The sequence below is a fragment of the Symphalangus syndactylus genome, chromosome 6 (assembly GCF_028878055.3).
Source record: "Symphalangus syndactylus isolate Jambi chromosome 6, NHGRI_mSymSyn1-v2.1_pri, whole genome shotgun sequence".
Taxonomy (NCBI): domain Eukaryota; kingdom Metazoa; phylum Chordata; class Mammalia; order Primates; family Hylobatidae; genus Symphalangus; species Symphalangus syndactylus.
Window position 1 is genome coordinate 85,673,135 of NC_072428.2, and position 13,730 is coordinate 85,686,864.

A 13,730-nucleotide genomic window follows, 5' to 3' on the forward strand; every position below is an offset into this window, starting at 1 on the left:
TTGGGAGTGTGGGCTCCTACCCCACCAACTTGGTGGCGGGTGGGGCTCTCACCTGTTCCTGGCTCCCGCTAGACCTCTATAGTAAATAGCTGCACCTCTCCCCCTGCAGCTGGCGTCCTTGCAATGGCAGCTCCAGATGGGTTGTCACTGCCATCAGTAGTATACCTATTATGGTGCCTAGTACACATTATTTATTTGACATAAAGTGACCTAGTATTATGGAGAGAGTAATGTTTTACTTATTTTGTTCTATGAAGCTCTTAAAGATATACCACACTTAAATGATTCAGTTATTCTCATATTTTATTAATTCCCTCATTTATTCATTTACGTGTTCACTCAACAAGTATTTATTTACTACCAACTAAATGCTAAGCATCATTCTGTTTGTTGTAGATACAACAAAGTATATGAGAAAATGTCTTTGAAAACAGCTGTAAGGGGAGGGGGAAGGGACAGCATTAGGAGATATACCTAATGCTAAATGATGAGTTGATGGGTGCAGCAAACCAACACAGCACATGGATACATATGTAACAAACCTGCACATTGTGCACATGTACCCTAAAACCTAAAGTATAATAATAAAATAAAATAAAAATAAAAATAAAAAATAAAAAATTAAAAAAGAAAACAACTGTAGGTACCTGACATGAAGCATCAAAAGTTTTGCTGTGTATTGGCATCTACAATGAGCTGTGCTCTAGACCACTCCCTTTCTCCAGAGAACAGCCAGGGGCTTGCCTTCATTTTATGCCATTTTATGCCAAGTACTCTACTTGCTTGCTTTTTTTTTTCTTTCTTTTTTATTTGTGTGTGTGTTATTTTTGTTTGTTTGTTTTTTTAACTGCACTAATCACTTAGCTCTTCACTTGCAGCTTGCTTTAATTTTTCTCCTACCCAAGGTTTTCATTAATGACATCTATATCTCCTCCTGGGCAACATTTAATCTTAGCAAGGGAAGATTCCCCTTTTTTTTCCAGTACCATAAATATTCCTTTATTTTCTTCTAAAATAAGTACCTAGGATTTATTGCAGGAAAATTGCATAATAATTATTTATTTTCATGTTTTCCTTTTTTTCTCAGTTGTATATTCAAGTAACTCTTTATCCAAACCCCTCCCTCATTTCCCCCCCAATTCCCCACACCTCATGGACAAATATATAAATCTTACATAACTTCCACCTGAGAAGTTAATCTTGCACAGCTTTAGGGAACCAATTTCTGTTCTCAGAATGAAGTGGGTGGAGATATGAAAGAGGAAAAAAGCATACTCATCTCTTTGGTCATACTTTATCCTGGAGGTGGCATACTACTCAGACCAAGTATAGAAGAAACAACACTCTCTTCATAAATTGTGTGTTGCATAGAACTAATAGAAAAATAGTATCCCATATAACCTATCATCTTTAGTGTAAACTAAGTGAAAAGTTGCTGAAAATTATTATTGACTAGTTTAAAATACATGTGGATTTTTTAATGTTCAAGTGCTTTATTATATTATTTGAAAAACTAAATTATATGAAAATATGTAAAATACAGGTATCTCAACATTGAGGTTGTTGAAACATACTGTTCTCTAAACTAAAAGACCAGCATAAGATATCCTATTTCCTTGCTGGAACTTAAGTTTCTTGGTCACAGAAACCAGTTTTGTGAAACAAGGGAAATACAGCAGATGGTAAGGCCACAGCTCAGAAAGGGAAAAAAAAAAAAATCATCCCTTCTGGTTTAGATAATCCCTAGAGTGTTGGCTTTGGAATAAGACAAGTTTCCTACAGCAGTACCTTAAAAAGAAGAATGAGGTTTTGTGGTTGGAATTTATGACTAGAAGTGAGGAATCTTGGGCTATAATTTTGATTGCACCATTTACTCATTATCTCATGGAGCAGTAAAGCAGCACTAATTAATAAATAAAAATTGACCAGCTGTTTCTAGAATTCTGTGAAAAGCACACTAAGCAAATATTCATTGTGACCAGAAGCATTTAAAATATTATTCAACTCTCAGATATCAAAAAATGAAACATAGGGGATATTTTTGCTAGTCTGAAAATGTGTAAAATCCTGCAAAAACCAAAGTGACTGTCCCCATTTTTTTTCCCACAAGGATGAGAGCATAATATCAAATTGGGTAGAATTATCTTCTCAAAATACAGCATATAAATGTTTCTTTGGATTACTATGTCACATTTTCTCTTTCCCTTGAACTTTTATATGGTGGGAAAGAATTCCCCAAGAGTTCAGTAGAAACATTACAATACTAAACATCCATCCATGAATACCTATTATACATAGGAAGTGAGGTCAAAGTAATAACAGTTACAAACTAAGCAATAGCAGCATCTGACCTTTGGAAATATGAGCTTATATCAGAAGGATTGCTTGAAAGCCACATATCTCCTCTACCCATTGACCCCCAAAAAGAAACACCCTAAGTCAATGAAATGCTGGATGTGAATCCATATGATGAAGAAAGGGGAACCAGTAATGTGCTGACCCTGTGTGAGGCAGTGTTGCTAGAAGAAAGGGGAGAACGAGTCTTTGAACACGAAGACAATGACCTGTATCTCAGAGCTTTAAATGAGACATTGTTCTGTCTTATATTAGATATGTCACACGAGTATTTGCAATAACATTTGTCACAGAAAAAGTAAGAAACACAAGAAACAAAATACCATTCTGTTTATATGTCTAATATAGAAATAAAATGTTAATCATATTATATGATTTTGGTCCACATGTTTTGTCTCACTAGTTTAAGTTGTTTGTGTCATGGTATTCATTCCATCTAAACCATTTTCTTTACATTTTATGAATAAAAACACAAATACTTTTTGCCACAATTAAGCACTAGAAAAAAAGTAGTGTCTTTATGAAGTTTCATTCTGGGTCTTTATTGCTTTTCAGTTTCATTTAAAGAGAGCCAATACACACATAGTTGATGAATCAGATGAGAGAAAATCACAGCAGGCACTGTTTAATTTCTACTGGGAGGCTCTGGCCATCCTCTGTGGGGATTAATGTTTCAGAGCAGGTACACATTCTTGTCCTAAAACAAATGACTTCAGTGTTATAGCTAGTATCCACATGTTTATGCATCTTAATACTTTAAATGTTACCTGATTACAGTGTATGGGATTCTAAATATATACCAAAGAAAATTAAAGGGAATAGATGCCTATATTTAATAATGTATTATGGTCCCAGTTTCCTAATCTCCTGGGGAAAAAAATGTAAGTTTTAAAACAGGTAGCATGGTAAACCAGTTTTACAGTAGATCTGAACTGCAGATGGGTTACTTTTTACAAGTTCAAAGAACTCCAGTGAAGACTAAAATAAAAAAAAAAAATTAAAGTGCCCAGCCTGTTTTTGATGAGAGTTTGACATTTATTACTTCCTTTGGCTTTTCTTTTCTTTAAAAAAAATCTTGTGTGATTTAGGAGGACCAAACCTTTAGCTGCTATAGAGTCAGAAATTAAGTTAGTCAGAAAATAATATTCCCTTGTTACCATTTGATTCATGGAACATTGTGGAGACACTCTCTTTCTCCAAATGTTTTTTGACAGTTCTCTAAATCCCCTTTTCAACCATTGAAGCTGTCTATGTCTGGAATACCTATGCCGTGAGAAAACTCAAAAGAGAAAAAAAAAGAAGAGCAACAATATAATATATTAGCCTTTTAGATTCTGGTTTCTCCAGCATCCATTATTGCTTTACCAGTGAAGAGAAAATTCATCAGATAGTCAAACTGTAAGAAGTAATGCTTGGCGATCACAATCAAGTTTCCACTCAGAGACAAAAGTCATTATAGGGTTTAGAATACTTTGTATTTATGTCTCATAAACAAGTTTAAAAATAACACCAAACAAGGATGTTAACCATATGTCGTCTCACAGTTTGTGACTAAAGGGGATAAAGTTACCAAAGTTTCTTCAAGCCCTTTGAACTTGAAAGCCAGTATGCGTTTTCCATCCCGTTGTACATTATGATAAACAGTAACCCCTTCATTGCTACCCTGGAGTGTGTTGTAAGTGCCCTTTGTTCAGCAAACTCAGTATATCACATCATTTTTATTACAGTGGTTTACTAGACTACTTTCAGACAGATGCTAAAATTCACTAGGCTTTTGTTTTCCTTATTTGCCTTTTTTTAAACAATATTTTTAGATAAAATAATGATTGAAATAATGGCGTTAAAAATGTCCAAAGGATCTCTGAGTCTCAGAGCAGTTGTAATGCACTTCAATAGAGTTTTAAGAATATATTTCCCTTGTTCAAAGATAAATGTGTTAGAGACAAATCATTACTTTTAAATAATGATGTAACTTTAAGTATCATAGGACATATAGTGCATCTATATGTGCTACATTCACTTCACAAATTCCCATACCACTTATTGACTACTAAATATGTTAAAGCAACACTTTTCCACCTACTGTAGCGTGTCGTTTCTTGTAGAAGATAGTCATGTTCATATTCTTCTCTGCATTTTGTATGTATTTAAGCAGGTATGGGACTGTAAATGCACACAATCAAACATACAGAGACTTAAGTGCTATTGACACCTTTACATGATCTCTGTCACCTTCGTCAATCACATCATCTTCAAAAAACTCCAGATGCTAATTATATATTACATTTTATTCTTGTGCTTGGGGAAAGGATTATAAATCTGTAGATATTCAATAAAGCTGAATTAAAAAGTGATAGAAGCAGGACTGTTTTATCTGCTATCATAATGAAGAGGACATTAAAATTTTAAAAGTCTTGCCTATTTTATCAGTTGGCAATTTAAAGGATCAGAAAAAAAATCAGTGCCAAGTGTTTCTGTTTTTATTTTTGGAAGTGATTTTGGTATGCCTACTAATCTATATGCCATTTTTCTCTTTACCAATCAGCTCTCATAATGAGGCTGATAATGAATGTGACCTTAGCATAAAACCATAAGACTTTTGCAATCAATGGAAATATGACAAGAACACAGGAGAGATCCACCCCTGAAGTTTTCTAGGTTAGGCCAAAGACAAGGGAGAATGTAGACTCCAGAAATACTCACCAAAGACTATCCATTTGAGTAATTCTTCAGGTTTCAGATTTCAACAGAGTTGCTATGGGGTAACAGATGTGTTCCTGTCCATTTCCAGTTGGAATTCTACAATCTTTGTGAAGGGGTAAATGTTTGGTTTGAAAGGAGTCTGGCTATGAAAGAGTGTTGCCTTTGCGGGAGATAGTCTGGATGGAAATCCTGGATGAAGACTATCTCAATTATTTATGTTTCAGTTTAGAGAGATATAAAATGGAAGTAGAGAATAGCAAATTTACAGAATGGCTGTGAAGATAACAGAGATAATATATACACAGCTATTAAAAGAATGCCTGTATTGTGATCAGTGCTCGATAACAAATTAACTGATATTTCTGTTTGCTATGGTGTTTTTGATAAATTCACCTTTGAACCAAGACCTGCCCATGAACAAGGACTCATACATATAGCCAGGTACGTAATGTCCCCAAGTGCTTCACTCCACGATGACAATCTACTTTCTACTTCCAAAGCTTTGGAGCCTCATCTTACTTCTGTCTGCTTTTCACTTGAACATTTTCGCCAGCAGTCAAAAACTAGAACTTGAAAAGACTCACATTCTTCTTAAATGAAGTACATGCCAAATTTTATTTCATTAAAATTTGAGGAAGTCAATTGCAAATAATACTTCAATAACTTCATATAAATGTCTTTTGGTTCATATGTGTACGCCATCAAATAGGTCAAGCAGTTTATAAAAGCAGACAAAATAGACAAAACCAATCCATGATTATAAAAGTCAGAGTATGGATAATGATTAGGTGTACAAAGCAAGGGTTATAGGCAATTCTATGTCTTGACTGGGTGGTGATTACATAGAAAGTCCATTTTGTAAGTATGTGCCAGTTGGCAGTTAAAATATATGTACTTTATAATCATCATACTATAGTAAAACTGCTTAAATTTTTAAAGAAGAGATGTCAAGAACTAAGGATTTTTGTGAAATGTACAATATTTAGAATTCCCATTGGAATATTATGGGTCATTGTCCTCTGATTTTAATTATCAGGGAATTTTCTAAGCCAATGCAGATCAACTTGGGTACAAACACATATACTTTTAGACCATAGCACTCAGCTCTATCTATCTCTTCATTCTGCTTTCTAGTGAGTTTCACTCACATTCAAATCATTTCCTGTAATTTGCTGAAAACTTTAGCAACCCAACTCAAGTTTTTTTTTTTGTTTCGTTTTCCCCATGCAAAACCTATAGCTATCTTAAGGAAATTTAATGTCTTTATTTTTGCTCAGATGACAACCTGCCCTTTCAGTTCCTTGACCTCATCTCCACTTGATTAAACCTCAGTAACCAAATCCCAATAGTCACTTCTGGCCCTTGTTGTCATCATGAGAAGTTTAGAATAAAAGACTGAGATGACTAAATCTCTCACAGCCTCCTTCTTTCCAGTTCTCTCTTTCAGATGTTTGAGGAGAGCAGTTCAAGATTTTGTCTCATTCACACATTTGATAGCTTGATCTCTCTATTTTCTCAATTGTTATCATTTTTGTCATTTCCTTTCTATCCTCCTTGTAATTCACTATCATGTTAATATTTTATTTATGTAAGTTAATCAAGCTCTTGCATCTTTCTGCCAAACCCCAATTTGGGATCATTTGTACTAGTCTAGCATCTCCATGCTTCCACCAGAACTACTGGAGAAAATCACAGAACAATGAAAGTTGGTAATGGTACACATTCATGATGACCAGCAGCAACCAGGTCCTAATGCTGCCCAGAGATTCTCAGTTGTGTCAACTCCCTCTCTGCAATTCTCCACAGAAATCATTTCAAGGTACCTTTATCTTTCTCTCTTACAGCATTTGCCCTCCTCTATCCCTCCTTCCAAGATATAATTTTTTTTTTTTTTTTTTTTTTTTTTTTTTTTTTTGAGACGGAGTCTCGCTCTGTCACCCAGGCTGGAGTGCAGTGGCGCAATCTCGGCTCACTGCAAGCTCCGCCTCCCGGGTTCACGCCATTCTCCTGCCTCAGCCTCTCCGAGTAGCTGGGACTACAGGCGCCCGCCACCACGCCCGGCTAATTTTTTTGTGTGTGTTTTCAGTAGAGACGGGGTTTCACCGTGGTCTCGATCTCCTGACCTCGTGATCCGCCCGCCTCGACCTCCCAAAGTGCTGGGATTACAAGCGTGAGCCACCGCGCCCGGCCTCTTCCAAGATATAATTTAACTTCTTACTGCAATGGAGAAAATATTAACCATCAGATGAGAGAGAGCCACCCCAACTTTGCACCCCCTGTATTAAATATAAAGCATGTAAATTATATGCATATATATGGAATACATACAATATACATCCATATCTAACATAATGGATACTATATATACATAAATATATAACATAAAATATATATCCATATGTTGTACACATTTTATCTCTACAAAACTGACCTCATTAAAGTTACAAATAGCAAGTAACTGGGTCACTTAATCTAACAGACATATTGTGCCCCTTAGCATAATTTTTGTTTGTTTGTTTTTTTGGTTTTTTGTTTTTTTGGACTCTCCACCAGGCTAGTGAATCTGTATAAGCTGAAGCTAGATCTGTCTTGCTACTCATGTATTTCCAAAGTTTTCAACGTAGATGCCCAGGAAATACTTACTGTGTGATTTAATTAATGTTATAAAAAGTTATATAGCTCTTAACCAGGCCTTTGTAGAAAGCGTGATTCTAAGTAACTTTAGGATTGGGCTCCGTGGCTCATGCTTGTAATCTCAGCACTTTGGGAGGCTGAGGCAGGGGGATCACTTGAGATCAGGAGTTTGAGACCAGCCTAGCCAACATGGTGAAACCCTGTCTCTACTAAAAATACAAAAATTAGCCAGTGTGGTGGCACACGCCTGTAGTCCCAGCTACTCGGGAGGCTGAGGCAGGAGAATCGCTTGAACCCAGGAGGTGGTGGTTGCAGTGAGCTGATATCTTGCCACTGCACTCCAGCCTGGGTGACAGAGTGAGACTCTGTCTCAAAAAAATAAAATAAAAATAAAGATAAGTAAATTCAGCACAAAAATATACATCCACAAAGCCTTTAGATCCAAGTTCTCTTAGAAACTTTATTAAAATTTACACTTCCCATTTTAAAATAGATAATTTTATAGATACAATTTCTGTAAATAGATGAGTGAAATAACATGTTTTATATCATCCATATATTTTTATTCTTCACTATATAGCAGAAGCTCTTAATATTCATGTTATCCTGAATTACTGTATAGGTAACAATTTGTTTTCCTGATTTATATATGGGGAAATTTGGTTTTCAATAAATGATAAATGTCTTTCAAGCATTGGGAAAATATCTTAGGTAAGCAGTAATTTTTATGACAGGTTCATAACTGATGAAGGAGACTTTACTTTCAACAATGGCTCTGTTACATGTAGCCCATTTTGTTGTGTGTGCTATAGCAGACTCAATACTATAACTGGAAAAATTCTTTCTTTCTGTGTTATTGCATGGTTTGTCTTTATATAGAGGTCAGTACTCTTCTATTTGACTATGAATTGTTTTCTCATCTTTCTTCTTTCATAAGTGACTGCCAATCCTATTTCCCCATAGCTGACTCTTAAATTATGTGATGCTACACTTCAGCAATACCATAGAATGATGCCCACCAGGTAACAATTAAGTGGTCTAACACTGATCTTACTCCTCCTGAACGCTTACCAAAGTCTCTGCAGGGAACAGTGACATTCAGGGAAAAGGATTGCTGGGAGGATGTACTTTCTATCCACTCTAGCAGTTACTCAGAAGAGTCCATTGCTGGATTCAGATGAGTATTCAAATTTACATCATTTTGACCTCAGGTAGAATTACTTTTTTGGAATTATAAGACATTTTAAAAGCCATATTATTCTTGTGGTTTTATATATTATAAGAATAATTCCCCCTCCAAATTATCTAGTCTCAGTAAGTATATGTTCTCTGCAATTGTTTTCTTTTTTTTTTTTCAGCCCAGAGGTCCTTTATTTATTTATTTTTTTTAACACCTATTATGCCATGAATTCACAGGGAATAGGTTCCAGCAGCTCATGCTCCTTCCCATTGGTTCTCACAAAGTGTGCTTCTCTGGGTGGAGCAGGCTGGTGCTTTAGTTGAACCCAGGTACCTTTCTCTTTGGCTTCTTTCTTTTTCTGATCATTTTTCTTCACGCGTTTCAGGAAGCTATCTCGGCTCTTAGAGTGCTTAATGTGCTCAATACGCACATTAATTCTCTTGGCAAGAATCTTGCCCTTAACTTGTTTGTTTACAATGCCAACAGCATGCTGGGTAACATCGTAGACTCTTCCAGTTTTGCCATGGTAACACTTGTGGGGCATTCCTTTTTGAACAGTACCCATTCCCTTGATGTCTACAATATCACCTTTCTTATAGATTCGCATATACGTGGCCAAAGGAACAACTCCATGTTTTCTAAAAGGCCTAGAGAACATATATCGGGTGCCTCTCCTCTTTCCCTTTGTGTTTGTCATTTTGGTGGATTACTGGAAGATGGCAGTTCTGGCCGAAAGGCTGCAATTGTTTTCTTATTTTGTGAACTCTGAATCACATTCTTGATTATATTAATCCTCATTCTCTAATCAGTAGCTCACATGAATAGGAAAAGAAGGTCTAGGTTCTCTTGTTCTAGGTTAATCAGAAAAGAGCTTCTAAATTTTGTAAGAATTCTACAGATTCAGTGACCCAGGAAATCCTACCAGTCACTCTCAGGATAAAACAAACTGCTTTTGCTGCTTAGGAGAAGCTCAGTATGTGGTGAGGCTGGATGAGTCACATAATAATAAGTTTTATGTAAAGAGTGCTAGGGCGGTCACTAACTGTGTAGCATGGTTTCTGTGGGACACCCACTCCATGAATAGCCTTTCAAGATATAAAGGAATATAGTTTTCTTGAGTCAGCCTTCTGGCTCAAAGACAATCTGTCCATCTTCACTTTAGCATAGATGTCCTCACTTAAGAATAAATGAGAACTTGCTGCTTACGCTGAAGTTAGTTCTTCTGACCATGTGTACCGGCTTCAAGTCCTCCTGTCCACTTGGAAGCACACTCTTGGCTAACAATCAGGTAAATCAGCTCTCCTGGCTCCTAACCTGCTGGAATTTCTCAATCAGAAATTCCAGCCCAGCTGCTCTCCTGATCATTTCCAAAACATAGTACCTTGGATCAACAAATGACATTTTTCATTTTAACCAATGCTCCTGAAAACACGATATTGAACCAGAATGTTGATATCATTAAAGTTAGTCAGTCGCATAGAACAAAGAAATCAATGGTGTCATTAAACCATAGATATATTGAAATTTGACATACCTTTCTTTTGTTACATAAATGGCAAAAATGCTATGGTTATATTTGAAGCCATTTATACTTTGAAATTTTAAAGATAAGAGAAACCCTTAGTAAGAGTAAGCTCTATGAATTTCATCACTACTGTCTCATCTCCATTTAATAAGAAAAAATTGACTCGAGGCAATTATCTACGTCCTGGACATATGCATACTTTGTCAAATTGAATAGAAAACAAAAGTAAGAAACTGGTATTTAATAATTGACAAGTAAGAGTTGAGGCCTAATAGATTTTTTTAAGCAAATGATGAAATCAGAATAAAATTCCATAACTGTATTTTAAAAATAACCTATTGATAGAGGTAACCACTTGAAGAAACTTTCCATTACATAGAAATAGTGTTGTGTCAATTTATATTGAATTATGAAAACAGATTAAAATTAAAATGTAAAGTGCCAAGCTTGTCTTAGCATTAAAAAAAATTACACTGGCTTGTGGCCAAAACATTTGCCTCCCAAATGTCATCCTTAGACCAATTTTTTAAACACACTGTGATTGCCCCTCCCTCTTCTCAACTCCCAGCAGGCTAAAGCAGACCTCACATGGTCCCACACAGATTTAGACAGAGAAACTGCTCATTATCAATCAATGAACACAAACAAGTTGAAGACTGCTCAGCTCCCCCTGCTAAAGGTAAAGAGGTTTAAAGCCCCCAGTGAGTTTATTATTCTGGGACTGAGATCGTCAAAGTCATTTGATTTTGACTTGCACAGTAGCCACAAAGGTTAAATTGAGGTTAAGTTTCCCAAACAAAATGGAAGCAATTAAACAGTTAAATGTTACTTTTTTTTTTCTTTTTTTGGTTTGGTTTTAAACCACAGATGAAAAAAAATATTATTAATGTAACCAAAATGTAAATTTTTATATATCTCTAAGTAATAAAGTGATACATAAGAAATTGTGTTTTATGCCTAATTATATGTTTCTATACATTAATTTTTCAAAAGAAATCACACACCAGTTTAGTTTGTATATCTCCAGCAAGTAACTGATTATAAGATTTTCTCTTTGCAATATGATGTCTGAAGACTTCGGAAGTCTATAATTTTGGATTAGAGAGAAAGAAATCAGGCTTGTTGAAAAGTGGTAATAATATTTCATATGTTTGAGCATAGTCACTTAGAAAGAATACCAGTCTCAGAGTAAAAAAAAAAAAAAAAAACAGGATGCAACTGCTTCCCCTTCCTTAGGGCATTATGCAAGCACAGCCTATTTTATTTTATGTAAATAATTTTCATATTTTTTATCTCACTTGACTTCTGAAATAATTGTATAAGGCAGAGAGGTACTTGACAATTTTTTTTTTTTTTTTAGAAAGGAATATCAGGAAGATGATGTAACTTGCCCAAGATGACATATTTAGTGTTTTAAGAGTTGGAACCAGACTCAGATGCACTGCTAATTCCACATATTACATGACATAAGACCTGGAATCATGGTTCTTTTAAGTATCATATAGTATTTGGTTTTATCTCTTTAAAAACAGGTGGCATTCCTAATGAATACATTTTTAGCACTGTAAACAATAGTTGACATACTATTTACTGAAACTTGTGTATATGAAAAATATATCTTAACCCATCATCATGGGGAACAGGAAAGCCAGATGTGTTTATTTTACCTGCATATATTGGCAAAAAGAAGTTAAATATGTATATATCTATATATATGTATCTACATATATGTAGATAGATAGATGATAGATAGATAGATAGATAGATAGATAGATAGATAGATAGACTGACAGACAGACAGAGAGAGACTGTGACCAGCATGAATCTCCTCCTTACTAATTTCCTTTCCATCTTGGTCTTAATTGCTATTCTCAGAACAAATACTATCTACTTGAAGTTAATCTAAAAGTGTTTCAGTGTGGGTAAACACAAGTAGAGGGGTGGGTTTGAAGAATGACCCTTTAAGAGATACTTTAGATTCTGGGCATCTCCAGATACAGTAGCTAAGGCAGGAACATGCCTCACTTGAGAAGCCAGAGGACTGGCGATCCAGCAGAGTTCAGAGAAGCACTTTATTCTTCTGAAACAGGGAAGCGAAAAGTTGAACTGCATGAAATATTGCATATGATTTGCCAAGCCTAGATACTCCCATGACTCTCATTCCTCATGAGGTTAGAACTTGTTCATAGACATCTAGTCAAATGTAGCCTTCCATTGACCCAGATCATGCCATGAGGGAAGAAGCAGTCTCTGAGGAGCAGTACGTTTCCTGTTCCTTGAAGCCTCACACTCCCTCATAGTGGGAACGCTGGGCTATTATGTCTTAAGGAACGTTTTTGTAGTTTCTCCTAGGCAGAGACCCTCCTAAAACACACTGTGTAATTTTAAAAAGAGAGAGAGGGAGGGAGGGAGGGAGGAACACAGAGAGAGAGATCAAAGAGTGGAGTTGTTTTAGGTGATATGCTTAGAGAAAACCTTTTAACACTATAAACAATCACTGACGTGCTGTTTATTGAAACATGTATCTGAAAAAAATATTTTAACTCATAGATAATAGAGCTAAAAAAAAGCAGTTTTTATCACTAGGCAGAATAGACACATATTGTAGAGGAACATAAATGTGTATCTGCTGACTCTCACAAAAAGACATGTGAATGCTCAGTTTATGATGAAATTATTTGCTGGACCACATGCCACAGCCTCCAAGCAAAAGGTTTTTTCCCAGTTCCCTTTTGCTGTGAAGTATTTGCATGCCAGGCATACAGCACATGCACAGGAGGGCTGCAGAAAGTACTTGTGCTTAATTTGTCAGAGTGGCATGGTCAAGAATTTGAAGTACCTTAAAAAAAATCCATTTCAATAATTTTCCCTCGAATAAATTATTAACAGCCATTTTAAAGGACAAGATAAAAGTTATTTGAAGAGAAAGCAGAGAATTGAGGGACAATATCAATGTGGGAAAACTATCTTTAAATATATTTTTTAAGCATTCATTATGTTTGTCATTTACTGGAAAGGAGACCACATATGCCAGTTTTTATACTGAAGCAACAAAGGTAGATCGTATGAATGATTACTTGTTTATGTATGCATTTATTTATTGGATGGTGACAAGGGAATGACTTCTTTATACTGCCCAACACAAAGCAGAATTATTCATGCTGAAAATATAAACATAAAATATAAACTATAAAAGAGCCTAGGTAGTCAAATCATGCAGATGTAATCCAGAAGGTAAATCATGCTTAAAGGACCTTGAAGAAATAATTTAAACTTATCACATATTTTACCTTCTAAACACTGAGTCATCACTGTCTGTAGTTTTTTAAGTTC

The 13,730-nt window shown here is 35.5% G+C and overlaps 2 protein-coding genes across 6 annotated transcripts in view; one reads left to right on the forward strand and one right to left on the reverse strand.

Moving 5' to 3' along the window:
* Window positions 1–13,730, forward strand: part of SEMA3A (semaphorin 3A) — a 530,580-nt gene that overhangs the window by 230,283 nt on the left and 286,567 nt on the right. The window contains exon 1 of one of the 5 annotated variants that reach the window (XM_055283379.2): window positions 11,047–11,076. The exons of the other annotated variants lie outside the window; for them this stretch is intronic. The gene's annotated coding sequence lies outside the window, so the exon portion shown is untranslated. Of the gene's footprint in view, window positions 1–11,046; window positions 11,077–13,730 lie in introns of those variants that run through there. 5 annotated transcript variants of the gene reach the window in all.
* Window positions 9,028–9,592, reverse strand: LOC129484804 (large ribosomal subunit protein eL21-like). The gene has a single exon (XM_055283381.2). The coding sequence runs from the start codon at window positions 9,567–9,569 to the stop codon at window positions 9,090–9,092; it is 480 nt and encodes a 159-aa protein (XP_055139356.1). The 5' UTR covers window positions 9,570–9,592; the 3' UTR covers window positions 9,028–9,089.

What these genes read in the sequence shown, in the direction of transcription:
- LOC129484804 (XM_055283381.2), bottom strand. Translation starts at nt 9,569, where the DNA reads ATGACAAACACAAAGGGAAAGAGGAGAGGCACCCGATATATGTTCTCT.